Source organism: Centroberyx affinis, unplaced genomic scaffold (assembly GCF_046629955.1).
Source record: "Centroberyx affinis isolate AG114_WGS23_722 - 3 ecotype Tasmania unplaced genomic scaffold, CSIRO-AGI_Caff_v1 ptg002469l_1, whole genome shotgun sequence".
Taxonomy (NCBI): domain Eukaryota; kingdom Metazoa; phylum Chordata; class Actinopteri; order Beryciformes; family Berycidae; genus Centroberyx; species Centroberyx affinis.
Genome location: NW_027280702.1, coordinates 6,396 through 31,130, shown reverse-complemented (window position 1 = coordinate 31,130; position 24,735 = coordinate 6,396). Strand labels below are relative to the sequence as shown.

Below are 24,735 nucleotides of genomic sequence, written 5' to 3'. Positions count from 1 at the left end.
GCTGTATGACCATTAGCTGGTACATTAGAAGCAAACAAAATTCTTTGCTTTGTCTTTGGATGAAAGTATGGAATATGACCGACATTAGCTGAAACTAAAAAGCAGTAACTTCCCCAAGACTAATCAATACCAATCAATTCTTGAAAGACTTGGATGGAAACATAGCTATGCCAGCCAGCTTGCACACACACATACAAGCACACACACACACACACACACACTCTCTCTCTCTCTCTACTCTCCGCCCTCCTTCCTTTCCTTCTACCCCTGATAGTGTATCCATAGCCAGGGGCTCAGGGGCACTTGGAGAAGCAATGCTGTTGACTGGGTGCTGCTTGGATCAGCATATATTTATGTTTCTTTTTTTTTCTTTTTTTTTTTTTTGGCTCGCCCCTGTTCCCAACCGGCGACTGCTTGCTTCAGCTTTCACAGCACTCTTGAGTGGAGTCACAAATCACTGCCAGTCCAATCAGGCCGGCCTCAGGCAACCAAAGTCAGTCAAGTCAGTCCATCCGGGGAGGGGGGGGCGTGGCGGAGGTCTCATCTTTCTCTCCCTGCTCTCTCTCTCGCTCTCTCTCTCGCTCTCTCTCTCCCCATATGTGTTTTTTCCTCCACTTCTTCTTCTCCTCCTCCTCCTCCTCCTCCTCCTCCTTCACGCATCTATTTTCAGTCCTCCTTTTTGCCTGTGTCTGCCGTTCTGACTGGCGCCCTTTTTTAAAGGCCCCCGTTGGCTGGCGGAGAATTAGCAGCTCGGGCGACTAGCTCGGATGAGTCCACTGCGGGGGTCAGAACAGTTAGGAGGTTAGGTGCAGAACGCCGTAATTCTGTTGAATGACATTCAGGGTTTTATGTTTGTAGAGACCATATTGTAACCATAGCTCATATGTTAAAGCGAAAACGCCACACTGAAAACAGAAGTGCACATTTTATTCCTATTAGGGATGGGCATTTCAAGCAAAAATGCTATTCGATATTCACTGGGAACTATTCGACCATTCATCGAAGATCAACCCCCCCCCCTATTGTCCTCCACATGGACGGTGCGAACTAGGCTAACCATATTGACGTTAGCTAGCCAGGCTAACTAGCAAGCTAGGCGGACGTTAGCATAGAGCTAGCTACCTAGTCCGGCTAAATAGCTATGGCTTGATTAGCCCTCTCGTTTTAACATTAAAACGAGAGAAGGACCGGTTCTGGGTTTTAACGTTAAAACGAGAGAAGGACCGGTTCTGGGTTTTAACGTTAAAATGAGAGAAGGACCGGTTCGGGGCTAATCAAGCCATAGCTATTTACTACTAGCAAGCTATGAATATATACGTGGTACTGGGAGACAAGATGATAGTCGCATAAACTATTCGGTTTTTTTATAATTTAATGACTATTTGAAAATTCGAAAATCATGACCCATCCCTAATTCCTATAAGCCTGCAAAGATCAGAATCTACAATATTATGGGGCGAAACGTTCTGGAGCTGTTCAATAACAATTAATCAAAATGCTTTCTCTGAGTCCACAAATTCAGCCTCTCCTTGTCGAAAGTGTACATGTCTTTCTTGATATTACAACTGGAGTCTTAGTTCTCTAAAACTATGCCAACAGTCTTTGTCCTGAGCAGGTAATACAGAGGTCCACATTCACTAATGACCCTTTTCACAGCAACCTTCTGTGGCGAGAACCAACCAGGACATAGATGGCTCCAAGGATGGGTTCCCTATTTCTGTTTCCATTGCCCTTCAAGAGTTCGGAAGTGACAAAAAAAGCTGCGGTAACGCTGGGCATATCACTAGCAAAACAATGCTGTAAACAATAGACAACAGCCATCGTCTTGTTTTGCATTGTTTTGTAGTGCTATGTGAATATTAGATATGTATGCAAGTAGTTTTTTCAAAATGGTTATTGTTGCCGACTAGCAAAGGTGGTTGATCTGCTTGTCCTGTGAGAACTTTTGTTTGGTCGGTCAGCGCTGTAAAGCACTACTAGCTCCACCCAAAGGTTCCTGGTACTCGTGAAGGTGCCTGAGGTGGAACGAAATTTAGTTCCAAGAACTATATCCTGAAAAATTGCATGCAAATACAGTTTTAGTCCTGAAAAGCAGACACTTGTTGGCGCTACAGAGTTTTTGTAAATTCTTACCTGAGTTCAGATTTGGTCAGGTGAGGAAATGGACAAAAATGATTGCTAGACCAACATTCAACAGCATGACAAGAGCCACCAAGATAGAGTTAGGGCCCTGTGAAAACAGGAGAAAAGATGATGTTAAGTGAATGTATGAATGTTATATCACCAATGATAAGATATTGTCATCATTTCCAAGATGTGGACTGAAGGAATACTTCAACTATATGACATAAAGCTCTTTGATCAATAAGAAGCCTTGGAATGGTAATGGGACAGTATGAAGTAGCTTTACTTCATGTCAGAAGCACTAAAGCCTATAGATAAGTAGTCAGAGAAAGACTCTCAGGGGTAGGGACTAAAGTTCTCGTATTTTTTGGCTGAAACAAGAACTTAGTACTATTGCAATGCTACAGGATTTAATTATGCTGAAATGATTATGTTTATTGATTAATTCCACAGCAAAAATAGAGAGAAGGATGTGGATTTGTTCACATTACCATTATTATTTTTACCAATGAGGGCCGAGAATATGCAGGTTTTCATTCCATCCAAAGACTACCTAGGGCTGTGCAAAAAAATCAATACAGCTGAGTATTGAAATATTTTTTTCCATGATACTATATTGATTTTCCAGCCCCTCGTATTGATACATTAAAAAATATTATTCATGTTTTAAACAGATTCAAAATGTCCTTAAAGTTCCCTCAAATACCTTTGAATTAAATAGTTTTGAGTCAATTTGTCCGCTGAGTTATCAATATAACGTGATGTACATATTAGACTACCCAGGTGGTACACAGCAAGTTGTATTTTCAGCTCTATTTTAAACTTTTCAGTAAATTATGTAGAGTATTGCAATGTATCGCATTATTTATCGTATCGTAATGTATCGTGATACAATCGTATCGTGACCCATGTATCGCGATACGCATTGTATCGTGAGGTCCTTGCCAATACCCAGCCTTAAGACTACCGCAGGTGATTTCACTGTTAAGTTCCTCCTCTCTGGTTAAAGGTGTGTTAATAAGTGAAATTACCTGGTGTAGCCTTTGGTTAGAATGAAAACGTGCATAGTTTCGGCCTTTCACGGCACATAGTTGGAGACCCCTGGAGTTAACATTACCAGGGTTGAGTGTTCCCACTTGGGCTCACCAAACGAAACATCTATGCACTCACAGAAATGCAAGGCAGCATCAACCGAGAAGAATTGGATGATACTCACCGACTCCTCCTCTACAATATCAGTGGTGATTTCCATACTGGCTTTCTTGGTTTCTGCGAGGCTCTTTGGTTTGTTTGATTCCTGCCTCTTTGGCCTGGGAGGCTCTGGTGCTTTGGCGCTCTCTTTGGGTGGGGCCGGTGCAGGGGCGGGGGCCGGCAGGGCTTTAGGTGCGGGTGCGGCGAATTGTTTGGCGGGTGACGGCATGCGCGGGAGGCTCGACGGGTGAAAGTCGTCCTCCAGGCCGATCGGGTCGTCCGGCGGCGGGATCTTGACTTCGGCCTTGACGTAGTAACCGTGGTACTGGGAGTGGATCTGCCCGTTGCTGGAGTTACTGCTGGTTGTCGGGGCGACGGCCGGTTTGGGAGCTGGAGGAGCCTCCTGCTGCCTCACTTCCTGTCTGAGAGATAACTTTGATGCTGCCTTTGTTATACCTGCAGTATGGAAGAATCGATCATCGGAGAGATCAGAAGAGAAGAGAAGAAAAGAGAAGAGAAGGGAAGGCTAGGTCTGCATACCTTTCTAAAATGAGGAAAACAAAAATAATCATAAGCCACAAAACCATAAGTTCAGTTTTAGGTCTCTCTTGTCCCATTACTTTTACTTCCTGGAAAACAATCATGCTGCACCAAATGCTGCAAAATTAAAATTCCAACCAATAAAACCATCACAGATTTTTGAATACCTCAAATCAAGCAAGTAAAATGGGGTCTTTAACGATAACGTGAAAATTGCATGTCCAAACCTTCTCAACACAGGCATGTCAGAATGAAGCATGAAAGTACTGAGATGAAAGAGATCCTGTACATCTCAATAGGTCGTCTTTTATCGTCATATGTGCTTCCCCTTGATAAGAATATAACTTGGAAATATGGTATTCTTATTCACACATATGCAGATGATACGGCTATTTACACTGCAGTAAAATCACATGAAACAAAACAGCCAAACAATCTCGGATCTTCCATTTTAGAAATCCAAAGCGTGCATGTGACAGATTGAAGTCACCCTAACTATTAAATCTGTCGGTTTGAGATGGAATGCTGTCAGAAAAGACATTCAAAACACTATTTCTGGGATGTAATTGGCAAAGGACAAAAAAAGCAGGGAAATATACTGGTATGCGTCATGAGCCCGAGCTGAAAGCACATCTCGCGTTTTTGGTTTCTGTGAGTAAAAACCAGCTGTATAGTCTGAGTCTGTAAGTGCTTTGCCAGGCTGTGCCACAGATAATAAAATGATGAACTACATTTTGTTTTTATTCCTGAGGAAGGTAGTTTTAGGAGATACTTGTTCATACTTGTTCTTCATCAGGTCATCAATCAGCCAGGTTGCTTACCTGTGGTTAAGCTCTCGGCAGTGGGGGTTTTGTTCTCTTTCCCAGCAGGCTTTGGGGCGGCAGCGGCGGGGGCCTTACTGCTGAAAAAGCCCTTCTTCACTGCGGGGGGAGAGGGAGTGGGGCTGGGCGCCGGGCTCTGGGATGGAGACTGGTCTGGCGTCGTGCCCTTGCGGTAGAAGTGAGGGCTCCCCGATGGAGATTTCTCCTTCTTCTCCTCCTCGGGAACCTCCTTCACCTCCACTGGCTCGTTATACTTCTGCCGTATGTAGTCAGGGCCTGGAATAACATGGAAGCGCAGGCTTTCTCAGGTTCTGAAGGGATTGAAAATTGAGCACGCCTTGTACTCTTTTGTGTCTCTCACGGACGTTGGTCATGACTAGGATGGTCACTGTCACCAGCTATTCTTAATATTCTTAGCACTATACACACAAACTGTTCTGATACATCAATTAGGTCAGTGGTTCTCGACGTGGGGTCCGGGGACCACCAGGGGTCCTTGAGGGGGTTCCAGGGGGTCCCCAGCAAATTGATGAATTGTTAAACTTCAGCATTATTTCATTTAGAAGAATTTACCAAAATTAGAGAATGTAGAAGAATGACTGTTTTGATCATAGTTTCACTGTTATCTCTCTACCTACATTACAGACCTTGATCAGTCATGGAATTCTGGACAAAATCATAACTAGCAATAAAAATATGTTCAGATTTGGGACAAAATCTCATCAAATGGGGGTCCGTGGCTCTAATGTGGACAAAATTATGGGTCCTTGATATGAAAAAGGTTGAGAATCACTGAATTAGGTTATCCAGAGAACACCAATATTGTAGTAAAAGGTATCTGTAGGGTTGATAAAGCCAAATTTAAGACTTTGGAATAGAATTTCAGGGCAATTTAACAACCAAAATAAAGCAACAAAACAGACAAAAAAATTACACCAGGAAATTAAATGTTTTTAGGTCATGATGTCAAACATGTTTGACATACTGTATTCACCCTGTTCTATATTAATTTAAGAGAGTACATACATATGGGTCAAACATGATGTGACCAACTGGAAGTGCAAGTAATGTAATATAACGTAAGAATATAAAACCAACACTACTTCCGGACCGTTTCACATCTTTTGGTCAAACTAAAGAATTCACGGTATTCAGCATTAGTATGTTTGCTTTATTTACAATTCTAACTCGATTAAATATCACAGAGGGCTCTATTTTCGTGATAGCTGGCGGGGCTTTGTGCTGGCAAGGTGGTATTTTTGTCAAGAGCACACAGGTTGTTTTTCCCGCCTTTATTATTTTGGTGGCTTACCATGAACTTGACTGCGCCCAAGTCACCAAGTCACCAAGAGATTCAAAATTCGTATCCAATTCCGGACATTTACATTTGTCCGTGTCGGTGTATTCATATACTCGATATAAACCCTTTATTAACCCTTCCTGTACCTTCACAATGTTACAGATACTTGTAAGAAGTGCAGGCTATGGACTCAAAGCTCTTATTTTTCCATTTATCAGCCAATACCGATTCTCTACATGAAGTAACTGTCGCCCAAAGTGGGATTTAAGGCTTCCCGCTAATTGTTTGTGACTAAGTTCGTAACTTAGTGTTTTATATGCTTAAATGTGATGAAATTTGATACCTAGCTTCTGAAATGTGTATGAATTTACGTCACTTAGCTTTTGGTTGGGAACTCCGTATAAAAATGCCGGTAAACACCAGAAATTACGCGAGTGACCGAGTGGCCGGAATTGGATACAATTCTGTCTGATATCATTGAGCCGTTTCCTACATTAGGCAATGGTTCTCCTACTACCAGGGCAACACGGTAACCAAATGTGTCATCTACTCCCAAGCTAATTGAATTTAAGGTGCCACCCCGTTTGCAGCTGCACCGTAGTCGTGCCGCACACCTCTGGCCACGAAATGACCAAAAATCTGTTGCTATTCGAGTCGATATTCTGGACAGTTGATCCGGCAATTTCCCCCCTCAAGACCTAGTGAAATTCCCGGGAATCATCCTTTGCGATGCTAACATGAAAAGCCGTAAAATTCACGGTTTAAGCACGCTCACAGGAGACTCGGGGGGGTGGCATATTTCATTCTACGACTTGCTCACAGCAAGCGTTTGGAGCAGGAGAGTTTAAAGTTTGAAAACCGGCAAAGGACGAGATATGCACAGCAAAAAAAGTAGGGGAAAAATGGCACCTGGCCACAGGAGCTCCTCCATTTTTGTGATGTCTTCTGTGACGTACCTTAAACGCAAAATCCGGCCTCACCTCACCTATACTATGTGTGAAAGGGGCTTGTGATATTGTGGTGCATTGACTCACTGAACACTGAAAGCAGGTTCAGCTGGACTGGATTCACACCAAGAATTAAAAATTAAACTTATTAATTAAAAATATGTCTAAAATTCCAATTCTAATCAATCAATCATCATCATCATCATCATCATCATCAATGAATTTGCTATTCCTACAGGAAGCTTAATTAATTAAAAAAAATGTATTTTAACTGATTCAACAGAAATTTGTAGACAATTTCCTCAAATGTCATTTTAGTCTTTTTCGTTTCTAAAAACTATGATGGCAAGGTATTAAATTGGCTGGTGAAATTCTGAATCCACCTGCTTGTGGCCACCTGGCAAAAACGTTGTTCAACACACATCCATTTTTAGCTTGTACTGGCCCCTTAAGGCATAAGACATTAACTTAAGGTAAGCATGATTAAACCTGACCCAAATACCTGATATCATCTTTGGCTACCTGTCACTTTTGGCCCGGGCCGTAATTTAAGGTTTTATTCACTGTCAGTTAGCTCATGATTGGGATGCCTGTATCTGCCTCCATGATTTCACAGTGGAGGCATTTGTCCGACCTCAGTGGAGTTTCAAAGCCGCGCGTCAGCCCCTCGCTCGGTTTATGATACCTGTTAAAGGCTTCCAGGCATGCCCAGCATGCCCGGGGTCACTGATGAGGCCCCGCAGCAAGGCTATCCCACTACTGACACCAGCACCAGCATCTCAAGCCCACCACTCTGCTACCGCCCTCTGGGAAAACTACCTCATCCTGATTAGGTGTCTACACAGGTAGCGGCTCTACACTCTAAATCAGGGCAGCCTGAAAGTGGGAGTTGCGTTCCACATTTGTCCCTCGACAAAATAGCTCTCCAAAGCTTTCCAGCATATGGAAATTATTTAGTATTTGATTTAGATTTAATTATATGCAATGAGTTATTTTGTGATAACTTGCTCATAGTAAAGCACATAAAAAAATATTCTGGCAATACCACTTGAAGAAGAAGCTACCATAGGGCCGGGCAATATGGACAAAATCAAATATCACAATATTTTTGACCAAATACCTCGATATCGATATTGCGACAATATTGTAGGGATGACTATTGGTGCTTTCACAAAATATTTACACAATGAGATTTTTGATAAATAATCATCAGTAATGTGGATATAATGACTAAGTGGGTAAAGGCAAATAATAAAACAGCTAGAACAGTCTGGTAAGTTCAGAAAATGACATCACTTTACTGTAATGCAGCCTTTAAAACCAGGAAAAGACACTTATGCCATATCACGATATTACGATATCCAAAATCTAAGACGATATCTAGTCTCATATCACAATATCGATATAATATCGATATATTGCCCAGCCCTAAGCTACCATTTGAATGTGAAGGTGAGGCTTGTTTGTCCATATAACACACAGGGAGGATCCCAGCACAACTCCAAAGCAGTCTTCTCCAAAACAACTGAAGTCAGTGGGGACCGGTTCTTCAGAGTTTCAAAAAGGGCAAAAAAATTACCAGTAAATGACTCCATACAGCTCATGCAATATAATCAAAGTCTTTTGAAGCCAAACTATCACACAGTGAGTGGAAAAGACCTATATTACACCATTATGTAGTGCAAAACTTAATTACAGTTGTTCTTTTAAAAAACATCAAAGTCCTCCCGTGTTCATGTTCTGCTTGACAAGAATGTGCAACCTTCCCCCCTTTCGTGTTTACACTCCTCTGCATAGATATATATGTATAGAGTAACTTTTTGGTCATTTTTTTGCCATCGTTAAAACTCTAAAGAACCGGTCCCCAACAACTTCAGTTGTTTTTGAGAAGGCTGCTATGGAGTTGTGCTGGCAACCTCCCTGTGTGTTATATGGACAAAGAAACTTCACCTGTCTTTCAACTGACATGAGGGTGAGTAGATAATGACAGAATTCATTTTTAGGTGAACTATTCCTTTAATAGATGCTTTGATTTCTGCAAGGCTCTCCCACCTCATCCCACCTTCATAAGTGGTATCCCAGGCCAGCACCCTGACTCCTTCCCTGGTGCTGCCAGAGGTCTAGTTGCAGTGTCTATTGCTTATATATCAAGTTTGTATTATCCAGAGAAACATGGACCTGGCTGCTGTCCTAGTATCTTGTTTTGGTCATGTTGTGTAACCCTGGATCACCTGCATGCGACTATATGGTTTGTAGCGGAGCTCAAACCCACCTAAACTCAGTTTGCCCACCTTTTTACTTGTGGAATAGAGTTTACCTCCTTTTGAGGTTGATATAAAACTTTATGAGGTAAAGTAATAGCACACAAAGTTAAGTAATATCAAAGTAATATCAAACTGATGTAAGTTATGTGAGAATTTAAGGAAAGCAAATTTAACATAAACTAATACTTTTATTTTTGTTTCTCTGGGTGGTTGATTGTCTTATAATGATCACCAACTGGAGGTCATAGTTCAGCGACCTTTTTATTTACCACTACATCACTGCATATACTGTATGTATGTATGTATGTAGGCTTGTGCATGCATGTATGTATATGTGTATCAATGTGTGTATGTTTGTGTGTTAAATACTTTACTATTATCTTTACTTTTTTTCTGTCCATCTTTTTCTCTGTTCTATTCATATATAGCTGGTGGATTTTTCTATCTCTTTTCTACTGCATTGTATTGAACTCTATTCTATTGTGTTGTATTGCTCCTGGTGTTACTGTACCTGGCTGGTGGAAGCCTGGGGAGAGCTCTCTGGCCACAGCTCTGGCAATGTCTGAATCCTGACTGGCTGACTGGGCAGCCTGGTCTGCAGCTTCTCCTTTGGCCCGGGCATGGGACGTCCTGCAAAAACACACCACAAACCCCACTTAAAGGAATATAGTGAGTTTTTGATAGATTGTCCCATTGGTCACCTAAGCTGCTAAGTGATGAGAACATAGACACCAAAATAATTAATCTGTCCCCGGGAGATCATTTCGAATCAAATCACATCATTATTTGCGACTGACAGCACACCAAAAAGGTCAAAAAGGTTATTGCAGAAGAAGCATCCAGCTGTCCAATAGTCTTAATGATCAATAAGAGGTGTTGTTAGTGCAGTGGCTTATTGATTCCGGTGAATTAGGCAATTTGGAAGCGGGACTAAATTAGGACCAATTCTTGATACCCAGGCCTACTCAACATAGTGTATAAAGTGTTAGCATGGAGCCTACTATCTCTCAGCATAGCGTATGCTAAAGTGTTAGCATGGAGCTACTATCACTCAACATAGCGTATGCTAAAGTGTTATGGAGCCTACTATCACTCAACATAGTGTATGCTAAAGTGTTAGCATGGAGCTACTATCACTCAACATAGCGTATGCTAAAGTGTTATGGAGCCTACTATCACTCAGCATAGCGTATGCTAAAGTGTTAGCATGGAGCTACTATCACTCAACATAGTGTGTGCTAAAGTGTTAGCATGGAGCCTACTATCACTCAACATAGAGTATGCTAAAGTGTTAGCATGGAGCCTACTATCACTCAACATAGTGTATAAAGTGTTAGCATGAGGCCTACTATCACTCAACATAGTGTAGGCTAAAGTGTTAGCATGGAGCCTACTATCACTCAACATAGCGTATGCTAAAGTGTTATGGAGCCTACTATCACTCAGCATAGCATATGCTAAAGTGTTAGCATGGAGCTACTATCACTCAACATAGTGTGTGCTAAAGTGTTAGCATGGAGCCTACTATCACTCAACATAGTGTATGCTAAAGTGTTAGCATGTAGCCTGGTGTCACTCAACATAGTGTATGCTTAAGTGTTAGCATATCACTCAACATAGTGTATGCGAAAGTGTTAGCATGGAGCCTACTATCACTCAACATAGTGTATGCTAAAGTGTTAGCATAGAGCCTACTATCGCTCAACATAGTGTATGCTAAAGTGTTAGCCAACAATCTACCATGACACAAGGATGATTTTGGTGTCTATGTTCTCATCATGTAACAGCTAAGTTGACCAACTGGGTTAGTTAATGCTTATGAAGCATTAACTAACCCTTAACTTAGTGACCATTATTGTAAAGTGTTACCAATTTCAGAAAATGTAATATGGCAGACCTTGATGGTCCAATAGGCAAATTTGTAGAACAAGAATAGCTGGATGTGTGTGCAAAGTTTCATGTCTCTACGACCAACAACTGCTGCATTGTGACCTTTTGAAATTTTTACTTTTGACTGGTGGTTACAGCGCCATCATCTAGAATATTACTCCCATAATTGTTTCTGCATATCTCCACAAGTAGCTGCACAAGCCAGAAGGGAGTCAATATCTTAAGGTATATTCAAAAACACAGACAGAAATAAAAAAATAAAAAAAGCCTGAGAACTCGCTAGTTAAAAAGGACAGCTTTGTCATAAAGTTCAGACCGTTCTGCCAGACTGACCGAGTGGAATACCAGATGAAGCACCCTTGTGAGTGTGTGTGTGTGTGTGTGTGTGTGTGTGGCTGGAGCTAGAGGGACTGTGTGAGACAGTATTCTTGTCAGCTGTTGATAAGCCTCCTCTTGCCTGGCCTTATTTAGGCAGGCCCTACTTCTGACACACGCACACATGCACACACACATACACACACACAGGTAAAGCCAACGCATGTACTCATGTGCACGCACACAGACACACACACCCACATACACACACACACACAGACTCGCACACACACACACAAACCTGCAATCTGGCCAAGAATCTGCTCGGTTTGTTTTCCCTCTCCAACCCACTCGCTCACTCTCTCATCCTCCTTCTCTTGCCCTCTCTCTCTCGCTCTCTTTCTGGTTTCTCACTTCGCTCCCTCTCTCCCTTCTCCTCTTCCCTCCCTTCCTCCCTCCCTCGCCCGGCTTCACCCAGATGACGGGAAAAGTGACGCAAGGCGAAACCCTTCCACACGTTCCTGAGCTCTTACCCGCGCTCGTCAGCTATGGCCACACTGCAACCTTCAAAGACTCCAGCTCCCATTTCCTACATTCTACCACCAGCCCACTCTGGCCTGGATTAGTGTGTGTGTGTGTGTGTGTGTGTGTGTGTGCATTCATACATGTCTGTGTATCTCCATGTGCTCTGTGTATATTTGAGTGTGTGTGTGTGTCGATCTGCATGTGCACCTCTGTGTGTTGTGATCGCTGTCTGTCTGTGCTCATGCATACTGTGTGTGTGTGTGTGTGTGTGTGTGTGTGTGTGTGTGTGTATGAATGTGTCATCCCCCCCCAGTGTAATTTTCATTAAACCCCCACTCATCAAAAAAATCAAAGACGGCATTGTTAAAATTCATCAAGCCAGTAGAAGCTGGGGTAAAGAGCATGCTAATTAGTGGTTCCTCATTGCATAATAGATAATGAGGTTAATGAATGGGGATGCATTATAATAATAAAGGAGCTGTCAGGGTACAAAATTTGATGAATTACCAACTTGATCCATTATAGTTTTAAATTCAAACTCTAAATCTGGTCTTGTCTCTTTATTGAATGCTTCACATATAGTACCTGATTCTATAGATGGAATAGCACTGAAAACAGATAGGGGTGACATATTTCTATGAAAAATGTATATTCATTATTTTATCATTATTATTATTATTATTATTTTTAAAAGTGATTGTTGGCAGGTAAACTCTTCAGTTTGCCAGCCCTTGACAGGTGAGCCAAAAAGTTAATTTCGGACACTGAGAGCTATTGTGAGTTGTGTAAGGTAGGTCCTCGTGTCATATTGCTGCTCCCATGGGAAAACCTCATCACTCCATGTTCCATGTCCATTTTCATGTCTTTAAAGCAGTGATTCTCAACCTTTTTCCATATCAAGGACCCCTAATTTAGTCCACATTAGACCCCCATTTGATGAGATTTTGTCTCTCCGCCCCAAATCTGAGAATATTTGTATTGTCAGATATGATTTTGTATAGAATTCCATGACTATCTGTACTGTAGGTAGAGAGATAACAGAGAAACTATGATCAAAACAGTCATTCTAAAATGACAAAATAAGTTTAACAATTCATCAATTTGCTGGGGACCCCTTGGAATGCCCTCAAGGACCCATGGTGGTCCCCGGACCCCACGTTGAGAACCACAATTTTAAAGGATAGGTTTGTTGATTTTAGACCTGTGTATAATTTGTCTCTTACGTACCTGTAGAAGCTGGACCTGCAGACAATATTGACTCCTGAATCAGCTGTCGGTTGAAACTGTGAGCTCCTGTTGCTAGGCCTCTTGCTGCTAACAATAAGTCCAAATGGGGTTTGTCAAAATATCTCCAGAAAAGCCATTTGTCGGCTCCACGGGGGAGTTGAGAGTAAACATGACACGGTTCTGCCATTACACACACTTTTACTAATCAGGAAATGACAGAACTATTTTTCTCTGCTGCAGCACAGACAGGTCAGCTTGTAAACAGTATAGTTTGGTAGAACAGTGATTCTCAACCTTTTTCATATCAAAGACCCTAATTTAGTCCATATTAGAGCCACGGACCGCCATTTGATGAGATTTTGTCTCTCAGACCCAAATCTGAGAATATGTTTATTGTTAGATATGATTTTGTCCAGAATTCCATGACTATCTGTATTGTAGGTAGAGAGATAACAGTGAAACTATGATCAAAATAATCATTCTTCTACATTCTCTAATTGTGTTAACTTCTTGTAAATGAAGTAATGCTGAAGTTTAACAATTGATCAATTTGCTGGGGACCCCCTGGGACCCCCTCAAGGACCCCTGGTGGTCCCCGGACCCCACGTTGAGAACCACTGTGGTAGAAGACAATTCACTGAGTGGAACTGGTGCTACTGCTTTCTGGGTTGTGAATATAAATAAGTCAGTCGGTCACCATATAGTTTTCACAAACTGGCTTTTTTGGAGATATTCTGACAAACCCCACTTGGACTCATTGTTAGCAGCAAGAGGCAACAGAACTCCAAAATCAGCAAACTTGTCCTTTAATTGAATCATTTTTATGCTTCATACGTTTCATGGCATGTAATCCGATGTCTGTTGCAACCCATCAGTTCATGATGGGGTCAGATTTGCTGCCCTGACTCATCGACTTGTCCGAACGTATTGCCTGGTTCAAATTAATCGTCTTATCTAATCGCAACCTGTCAGAGTTCTGTTTTCTTTGCTTTTGTGTGCTTGCCTCACAAATGCCATGACTCATCTTTTACACAACCACGTTAAAAAAAGGAACGGGTGTACTGAAGAATCGGGGTGTGAAAGAGTTATGGCAGGAGTGTTTCACAACCGGAGAATACTTGCCAGGATAAAGTATCGACTTCATGAAATGTAGCCTTGATCATGCATAGTTTCTGGTGATTTTTTTTTTAGTTTTTATATAGTGACTTCATTGTGTGTCCCACAGTGTGAACTTTGAGTTTGGAAATGATGATGTTAGACCAGGAGGCTGCTCTTCACTCGACATCAAAACGGAAAGCATGGTGGATATAGTTACCATTCGGTTCAATGGGATGAACATTCATTTCAACCATATGGCTCAGCCCTATCTACAGAGTGTTACAGCATGACGTTCCCTTCATCTCTCCCATGTTTTCTGTTTCTCTCCACTGTGTGCCGTCGAATCCAGCAGCTGTAAAATAAATCTTAAAGGAATAGTTCACCCAAAAATGAAAATTCTGTCATCATCTACTCACCCTCATGCCAAATGGAACACAGGTGAAGTGTGTTAGTCCATATAACACACAGGGAGGCTGCCAGCACAACTTGGTAGCAGCCTTCTCCAAAACAACTGGAGTCAATGGGGACCTGTTCTGCATTGTATCAATTTGCTGGGGCCCCCCTTGGAACCCCCTCAAGGACCCCTGGTGGTCCGCGGACCCCACGTTGAGAACCACTGATGTAAACATACACTTTGCTTTCAGCTGCATGAAGCGATATGAAGAGATGTGCTGCGAAGACAACTACATCTGAGTTTAGAAGTCATACTCTTGTGCGTCTTTAGGAATCGAATATCAATTTAAAGTTACAGCCACATTCACTCCTCTTCCTCAGTTTTTTAGTTGGGCTGAGAAAAACAACAGGTAGGGACACGGAAAGGACAGGTGTTATGGGGTTAAAAGGAAAAACAGTGATTCATTTGCGGGTGTCTGAAATTCTTATACCCAAGCCGTCTTTACCTGGAGGTGGCGATCTCCACTTTGGTTCGGGCGATGGCCGCCGCCCGGATGGCCCCCTCCACGGCGCGGTCCACCTTCTGCTTGGTCTTGGCGTTCCGCAGCGGGATCAGCTGCTTCTTGACGCCGCGGGCCAGCGCGTTGTTCTTGTACTTGCCCTCCTCCCGGGTGCCGTCGGGGAAGACGGTGCAGCCGTAGCCGTGGCGCCGGTTGTTCAGCCACTCGCCCTCGTACTTCATGCCGTTGGAGCGCTCCGACACGCCGAAGCCGCTGCGCTTGTCGTTCCGCCACTCGCCCGTGTACGACTCGGTGGTGGTGGCGTCCACGTCGTCCTCCGGCGGCGGCGGGTAGTCGTCGGCCCCGTCGCCGAAGCTCACGGTGGAGTTGGCGTCGCTGGAGCTGATGCGGCTCATGGCGGTGTCGCTGCGGCCCGAGCTGCTGCGCTTGCTGGAGATGGACGAGCGCGAGTCCGACTTCCGCAGCCGCTGCAGGCTGCCGAAGAGCGAGCCGCGGCGGAAGAGGCCCTTCTTCCGCTCCGGGCCCTCGCCGCCGCCGCCGCCGCCGTCCGAGTGGAAGTTGAGCACGAAGCCGCCGCGCGTGCCGGCGGGGCTGTCGGCGAGGCTGTCGTGCAGCGCCGTGCCGTTGCTCTGCTCGCTGCGCAGGGAGGCCAGCGAGGTGCGCAGCGGCGAGCGGATGACGGCGGCCATGCCGTACGGGACGCTCTGGCGGACGCCGTAGCCGTGGCGCATGCCGCCGGTCCACTGGCCCTGGTAGGTGCCTGCGGGGGGAGCGGGGAGTGCGGGAGGGGGGAGGGGGGGGGGGGGGGGAGGAAGGGGAAGAGAGGCAGTGAGTTAAGAGAGGAATAAATGAAGGAATTAAAAGTGGGAGAGGAGGAGGAGAAGGAGATGGAGATGAGGACGCAGGATGCTGTAATAGAGGTACTGAACAAGTCGTTGGATAGAAGAATAGATGGAAGATATGTGCAGTATGATGTGTGATGCATGGTTGATGCACTGTAGAGCTGCAACGATTAATCGATTAATCGATTAGTTGTCAACTATTACATTTATCGCCAACTATTTTGATAATCGATTTGAGTAATTTTTTATTAAAAAAAGTCAAAATTCTCTGATTCCAGCTTCTTAAATGTGAATATTTTCTGGTTTCTTTCCTCCTCTATGACAGTAAACTGAATATCTTTGGGTTGTGGACAAAACAAGACATTTGAGGACGTCATCTTGGGCTTTGGGAAACACTGATCCACATTTTTCACCATTTTCTTACATTTTATAGACCAAACAACTAATCGATTAATCGAGAAAATGATCGACAGATTAATCGACAATGAAAATAATCGTTAGTTGCAGCCCTAATGCACTGATGCATGATTGGTAGACTGATAAACTGAATGGATGACAAAAGGCAACAAGACTTCAGTTTTAATCAGAACAGAGCACCATATGAAAAAGAGCAATTTCGGTGCTTGAGAAGAAAACTACAACTACAATTTTGGAACTTTTCCTTTAAAATGTGTTTTTTAATCTTGTCTTTAATTCTACACCTGGGGTGGCTGCTGGAAGAAGAGGTACTACGTTTCAGTTCTCAAATACTCTCAAATATACTGCACATTTATTCCCAAATACATAAATAAATGACAGAAAAAGCATATGTCATATGCGATAGCTCCTCACACGGCTTCAATTTCCCTCCACCTTATTCAAATGAGTTACTAGAAGAAGTTTAGATCATCTGTATATGTGCAACAGTCGTCTTGAGGATGTTGGAGGGAGAATACTTGTGTCTCCAAAAAGTAAACTCTTCAGGGAAAAAGATTGACAGCATTTAGATTGACAGCCACACATTTTTGAAATTATTCTTTGGGTTCCGAATCGCTCCGATGAGCTGCAGGAACAGAGCAGTTAGCCCAGTCAGTACATGTAAACATTGGATTCTGGAAAAAACAGAAGTGGTATGTTGGATCGCAGTGAGCACGGCTATAACCAAAACATATGTCAGACTGTTGTTCTGCTTTCATGGATTAATTACAAGGAACCCGTGATGTCACGGGTACAACAGGACAATGCACTGCCCTGCTGTACTTCAAAGTAAATAGTTTTATCTGGGTAATCAGTACATAAATGTGGGTAACACTTTACAATAAGGGTCACTAAATTAAGGGTTAGTTAATGCTTAATAAGGGTTAGTTAATGTTTAACAAGGGTTAGTTAATGCTTAATAATGGTTAGTTAATGCTTAAGGGTTAGTTAATGCTTAATAAGGGTTAGTTCATGCTTAATAAGGGTTAGTTAACAGTTAATAATGGTTAGTTAATGCTTAAGGGTTAGTTAACAGTTAATAATGGTTAGTTCATGCTTATTAAGCATTAACTAACCCTTAATTAACAGTTAACTAATGTGTAATTTACTAATGGTGTTAATGTTAACTAATGTATTAATTTATACATTATTTAATAGTTTATAAAGATGACTAATAAATAATGTATAAATGAATACCATAGTAAACATGAACACCATTAGTAAATGATTACCAGACACATTAGTTAACTGTCAATTAAGGGTTAGTTAATGCTTATTAAGCATTAAGCTTATTAAGCTTATTAAGCATTAACTAACCCTTAACTTAGTGACCCTTATTGTAAAGTGTTACCAACATTTGCCCTCTGGCCATACTGTTAACTCCACAACAAACAAATATAGGGAAACTACAGTAGAACTGCCTACTGTGTTATAGCCTACCTATATTATGAAGTGCTGTATCTAAATAGAAGTGATTTTCAAACTGCAACAGATTCTGAAACTGATACTAGGTATATAGGACAAGGAGTAAACCATGGGTCCAGAACTAAAATTAGCCCTGTCCTATCCCCCACCCTACAAAAAACTAAATCTAGAGAAAGCACCAAGTACTCTATCTATAGACTTTATCAGTTTTATACTGTATGGCTATGACTGACGGATTCTCCAACTTGATTGGAGAAATTGTAAAAGCCTTTGCATTTAATCTGTAAGAGAGTGGGGTCAGCCAAAACTAGAAAAGAGTTAGGAGGTAGCCATAGTCACATTTATTTAACTCTATATATATATATGTAATAAAAGGCTACATGTCACTCCTTTTGTGTGAAAACCGAGTAAATCCATTTATCTTTGACTTGAATTTGATGCATTGTGATTTACGTGCCGGGCAAGTTTCAAGGCGCATGAAACCTATTAACGAACTCACTGTAAAAATGCATGGTTGTCAGTCTGGAAATAAAAATGTCTCAATTTCTGAAAGGTTGTGATTCAGGCAATATGGTTTTCATCTATGAGCAGCAGTTTGTTGTCAGTGCTCGGTGAGTTGAGAAATAACAGACACTCTAGAGCAGTGCTACTAAAGCTTTGGGTCGTGACCAAAGATGGATCACTGGTCTCCCCACATAAGGCCCCTACGCTTTCATAATGGTTTCAAAGTCCAAGCATTTTATAGACTGTGAGCCCTAATGAGCCTAGTCCCCCTAAAAAAAACTCCATATGAACCCAAACAGAGCTTAGCGTTTTGTGCACCTGAACCCAAAAGTGAGAGCTTTAGCCCATCGGGTTCCATCAGGCATCGAACTCTAGAGCTTGATGACCTTAGGAGCTCACCCTAACCCTAACCACACTCTGAAAAAGGTATTTCGACAGCTAGGAAACGAATCCGTTGTGATTCTGAAAAGCAATATCCAGCGTTGTTAGGTGATAAAACAGTTAGCTCCGATGCCCTGGTTAGGAGAGCACAGGCAGCGGCCCTGACGGCTTCAGCCGGAGGGAGAATGTGCTATTTTAAAAGATGGAAGTAACTTGAGACACTGGGAAGTCTGCGGGCCGGCCAAACATAACTCCAACAGCTATCTTGCTATGTGAAATAAGCCCTCTCCGGAGAAGACCCTGGACTAAACGCTGGAAAAAAAAAAACATGGCAGAGGGGGAAAAAAAGAAGAGAAAAAGGACTCTCTCTCCCGAAATGAGATCAGTAGCTGTTATTCTAGTGGTTCCCTCAAATGATTTGTGAATTTGTCGAGGAATCGAAACAGAGCCTAAGTTGGAAAATGTACCCCTGATTATAGGCAGTATCTTTTTTTATACAGCATTTTACAAACAAATACAGATGGAGGTCCAGATTCATAAAGATTGCACTGAGAGATTGCGATCTGTGCATTTTTGTGCCTCAGTTGCTTGAGCTAACAGTGCAGAATATTCATCTTATTCATTAAGAAAGTTATGCTAATCAAATTGTGGCACAAACAAGTCTCGAAATAATCCACCAAAGCTGGTACCCTTGGCCCTAAAGCCCCTTTAATAATCGCAGCACCCTAGGAACTACATGATGCCCTGGTCTGTTTGATGGTCATGTCTGGCCCATGTATATAAAACACAATAAGATCAGTCTTACATCAATGTTAGTGAACATTCTGAATGGCCTGAACCCTTTGTACAGAGTCTTTACACCACCTTTCAAAGGGGCTTATATGCATTACAATAACTTGGGGAAGTTTTAGTGAACTGGGCGCAATCTCAATTGGCATGGCCTCGCCTACAAATAAGTACTATGTCGGCAAAACAATGAGATTTATGAATAATTTAAATATGCATGACCATGATGGGCGCAAAGAGGCTTTAGTATCTGATCAGTGCTATTACCAGCTTTCTAGTCATTGCATATGGTCAGTGAAGCCCATGGCATTATGATTTTTGGTGATACAGCTCGCTCTTCCCTGTGCAAACCTATAGTTAATCTAGGCCAGAGAGTCAAAATATGAAAACAGGGAATGAAGAGGTATAGGAATGGGAATTTAGATGGTATATCCTTGCATCTACAGACTTTAGACTACACTGTCTACCAGTATCTTTACTTCTACATTCGGCTACTATGGATTGTAGATTTAACAGCCATTACGCACCGCTACGCCTATATATTGTGAGCCTTATTTGCAGCAGCCATTTTGGCATGTCATAGCAGGTAAACACAGGTGTAACCAATAACATTAATGATGGTTCCATTCCATTTAGGTGTTCCTCAGCCATTCCAATGAGTCAGCATGCACTATACCAGGCCCTGGCACTGGAACACCTAAATGGAATGGAACCATCATTAATGTTATTAGATACACCTGTGTTTACCTGCTATGACATGTCAAAATGGCTGCTGTGAGGTCTATAGCCCATTGATTGATCACACAAATAAGTCTAATTTATGATCTGATGTTTTCAGGAATGGGAGGAGGGGGGGGAGCGCCGCTTTTCAACAGAGAGGGAGGAGACAAGCTAGTGGAAAGCTACCGAACGGGCCGGGAGGAGCTTCGTCCCGGAATTTGACAACAAGCTTTAGAAAAGACGGAAAAACCCTAAAATATTTTGAAATATTTTATTGAAATCTAATTAAAGTTTTCCACATACCGTGGCATTAGTTAAGCAATAATATGACAAAGTCACTTCGATACTTCAATTACTCCCTGCATTATCAAGGAGCAGGGCTAAAGACGGGAGAGGTGTGGGGGGGAGAGGAGGAAGAGAGAGAGAGAGAGAGAGAGAGAGAGAGAGAGAGAGACAGAGAGGGTTAACTAGCTCAGACTTTGAAATTGCTGCATTTTCATGAACTTATAACATGTTTTTTATGCAACTATTTTCCTAGTAGCTACAGTTGTCATATGTAGTGAAATAAAAAGGAAGATATTTGCTCTGAAATGCATGCGAGTAAAAGCATGATATGACTTTATGGGGAAATTATTATCTAAAATGTTGGACCCACAGTCAATTGAAAATCACAGTAGTGGGATGTGTTGTTGAATATGCTCACAAAGGTGTTAAATGTCAGTTTTCAGGCTATTAGCTTGGTCTCATATTCAATGTCAAATGTTTGCTAGGATATATAAGGTCCCCAAACTCAAAGGCAACAAGTATCTCAAAAATAAATACACTTTTATTCTCCAGCCCTGTATATACAGTATTTCGACAGCTTCAGCTTCGACTATAAACTCTCATCTCATAAAGACAAAACTACATCATACTATTGACCGCATCAAGTTTTTCAAGTAATACCATAATTACCAATCATCTACTGTATATTGAGATGTATTATTGGCTGCAACCTTCCCACTAGATTTCAAAAGAAATATTCAACTTACTGTACCCGAACGTATTGATCTGACTTCTGCAGTGAAAAAAAAAATGAGTAAAAATGTAAGTAAAATGATTTACACACAAAACACGTAGGTCTATTTGTTCATAACATCAACTGAGTTCAGCCATGTTTGAGAAGACACCATCACAGCTGTATAAATAAACCACTAACAACCTTAATTTAGAGGTTAATGCACTGAACTGAGAACTGAACTGCCACGATGTTACTGAACATAATATACATTTACTTTTGAAAACTATGTGAATTGCATGTAAAATACTGCAACGCTTTTATTTGAGGGGAATTTTGAAAACCAAAATATGGACTTTCTACTTTCACATTGTCCTCAATTTATGTTTATGCACAGCTTCTGTTGGGTAGCAAGAGTGAGAATAATATGTGTTTTGAACCTGAGTCCATGGTATGAGACTACACTTCACATTTGGGTCCCCTACTGAAAATATTTAAGAACCCCCTACTACTACTGAGAAATTATTTCCATATTAGGTTTTTGCTAATGACAATTGGGCAGGGTTGAGGAGTAGTGGATCAGATGTAATGGGATTACAGTAATCTGATGACTGCACTATTACTGTAAAAATACTGTAATCATATTGAAGAAAAAAAGGACAGAAGGCTGCAGTGTTAACAGTGATCAATGCAACAGTTATAAGTCTTGTCATTTTGATTTTTATACCAAGCTTTAGGTGGCCAGGGATTCTATTTTCAGACATGACTTCTACTTCTTCTACTTCATCTACTACTACCACTGCTACTAGTACTTCTACTACTACTACCAACACTACTACTACTACAAGTACTATTAGGCTACTACTACTACTACTACTACTACAAGTACTATTAGGCTACTACTACTACTACTACTACTACAAGTACTATTAGGCTACTACTACTACTACTACTACTACTACTACTACTACTACAAGTACTATTAGGCTACTACTACTACTACAACTACTACTACTACTACTACCACTACTACAAGTAGGACAAGTACTATTAGGCTACTACTACTACCACTACTACAAGTACTATTAGGCTGCTACTACTACTACTACCACTACTACAAGTACTATTAGGCTACTACTACTGCTACTACTACTACTACCACTACTACAAGTACTATTAGGCTACTACTACTACTGCTACTACTACTGCTGGCCACAGTGTCTATTTTCAGTCATGATTACTGCTTCTTCTACTTCTATCACTACAAATACTACTACTACTGCCACTACAACTACAGCCACTGCTATACCTACTACTTACTGGTACTACTAGAAGAACAAGAATGACGAAGAAGATGATTGTGGGAGAAGGAGGATCAAAAAGAAGACACAAACAAGAAGAAGGAGGAGGGAGAGAAAGGACAAGGGGAAAGAAGAGTTCATTTTCAAACTTGATGAATATTTCCCTGAAGTTTTCATTCATCGCATGGCTGTGCTTGAACTGTGCAAAGATTAACACGAGAAGTACAATCATTTTGCCTTCAAAATAAAGGCGTAGAATTTGTCAATGATGGAAAAAAATTATCAAAATTATTGTGATATCATTACATGAAATATGGAGTGAAACCAGCTGTTTAATAGATACTAGAAGGATTATAGTGTATGGTGTTTCCTCATGAAATAACAAAAAAAAAAAAAAAAAATCACGAAAATTAAATGCCCATTTATAGTTGAGACAAAATGATTCCTCAAAGCTACAGAATGAGAGCACCAGTGCCTGGGATCAAGTCAGTCAGTGTAAGACACTACTGAAATTTCCTTTGCTTGTCATGTTTGTTGGGCTGCCACACATTCACAAACAAATTCTCCAACCCTAGACTTCTACCAGACAACTTGGAAGGGTGTCTGCTACCTTATAGAAGCCAATTTCAGAGACATAGTTGCTCCTAAAGATGATAGAATCAGAGCTGGTGCCTGGTGTCAAGTCAGTTAGAATAAGCCACGACTGGAAATGCCTTGTGCTTGCCATAGGCTGCCAAAAATTATATTTCTCAAACACCAAACAATAAACAACCACCAGACAATTACAATCTACAATTGTTGCTGTTTGCTGTCTCTTTAAATCAATTATGTTACTTTACTGGCATGATTGTTTATTATGGATGGGACTATATATCGCAATTCGATATATCGCGATACAAAAATGTGACAATACTTATCGTGGGGCAGAAATTCTGCTGTAATAATCACAAATGAGACGGCTTGCCCATCACAATGTCACAAGCTCGCCATTAAAAATGATATTACACTATATTATATTACATTTTTAAATTACATTCTAGCAAGCCAATGCCATTGCTAGAATGGAAATTTGTGACACACAAATAAACATAATTCTGCACAGTCATACTTTGTTGTCGTTGAAGTTTTGTTTGTTACATTGTATTGTTTTTGTATTGAATCGTGAACCACCTATCGTGTATCAAATCGTATCGTCCCATGCCTACTGTTTATCAGAAACAATATTGCCAAAGCAGTAGCCTATACAAACTGTCAAAACAACAGTTTATATTAAACTATAATGAGATGATACATATTTGGTCTGAAAACATGAACTATTACCTATATCAATTCAATGCATGTGAATTCAATGTGCAGTGTTTATGGTGTATGATTCAATACTAGATAATATTCGTGATGTATCTGTGACAACTCACAAAATTGAGAACATGTAGTTATAAAAAAAACAAAAAAACATTCAACACCCAGTAATCAGTCTCAGTCTCTCTCTCTCTCTCTCTTTCTTTCTTCACGTCTCTCTCACCTCCATCCCCGTACGTCTCGACGCCGTATCCGTCCTGCAGACCGTTGCTCCAGGTGCCCTCGTACCTGGCCGGTGTGTTCAGGCTCTGCCGCACGCCGTACCGGCCCTTAAACCCGTGCGTCCACTCGCCCCGGTAAATCCACCTCCCCTTGGTCTCCACGCCGAGCCCGTGACGTTTCCCCTGCGCCCAGTAGCCCTGGTAGACGTTCCCGCTGGGCCAGGTGTAGACGCCGACCACCTCGAAGCCGTTGGACCACGACCCCGCGTACTCGCCCTGGCCCTTGGGTCCGGTGCAGAGGCCGTGGCCGTGGGCTTTGCCGTCCTCCCAGCCTCCGCAGTACGTGCCGCCATCGTCAAAGTCGAACCGGCCGCCCGTCATTCAGAAACGGAGGGTGAAAAGTACTACTCGGTGGTTTGTTTTGAAGTCCAGAGTGAACGAAATGTTTTTTTCAGAAGCGGGGGGAAGTAACGTTATAGGGGAAGCCCTCGGCGCAGGCTTAACGGACCGACAGGGTGATGAGTGATGGCCGCTGGTCGCATCGGCGGTGGGCTGTCGGTTAAAAAAGCGGAACGTGGGAGGGTGAGAGGCGGCCGCCACGGCTGCCAGAGTCGCTCCACTGATGTGTGTTGGCAGACTCTCCCACT

The 24,735-nt window shown here is 42.0% G+C and overlaps 1 protein-coding gene across 1 annotated transcript; it reads right to left on the bottom strand.

The window, feature by feature from the left end:
- Window positions 1–308: 308 nt before the first annotated feature.
- jph1b (junctophilin 1b) lies at window positions 309–24,469 on the bottom strand. Its single transcript, XM_071533953.1, has 7 exons — window positions 24,091–24,469; window positions 15,142–15,916; window positions 9,699–9,817; window positions 4,677–4,952; window positions 3,341–3,771; window positions 2,134–2,230; window positions 309–776 (listed from the first exon to the last, which is right to left on the bottom strand). Exons 1-6 carry the CDS (start codon window positions 24,467–24,469, stop codon window positions 2,150–2,152), a joined length of 2,061 nt encoding a protein of 686 aa, XP_071390054.1. The 3' UTR covers window positions 309–776; window positions 2,134–2,149.
- Between the last annotated feature and the right edge of the window lie 266 nt (window positions 24,470–24,735).

Bases quoted from the DNA above. Each gene is read 5' to 3' on its own strand.
- jph1b (XM_071533953.1), bottom strand. From the start codon at position 24,469: ATGACGGGCGGCCGGTTCGACTTTGACGATGGCGGCACGTACTGCGGA. The intron at 15,917-24,090 runs GTGAGAGAGACG...CTCCCCCCGCAG, and splicing joins CGAGACGTACGGGGATGGAG to GCACCTACCAGGGCCAGTGG. The intron at 4,953-9,698 runs GTACAGTAACAC...ATGTTATTCCAG, and splicing joins CCCAGGCTTCCACCAGCCAG to GCCCTGACTACATACGGCAG.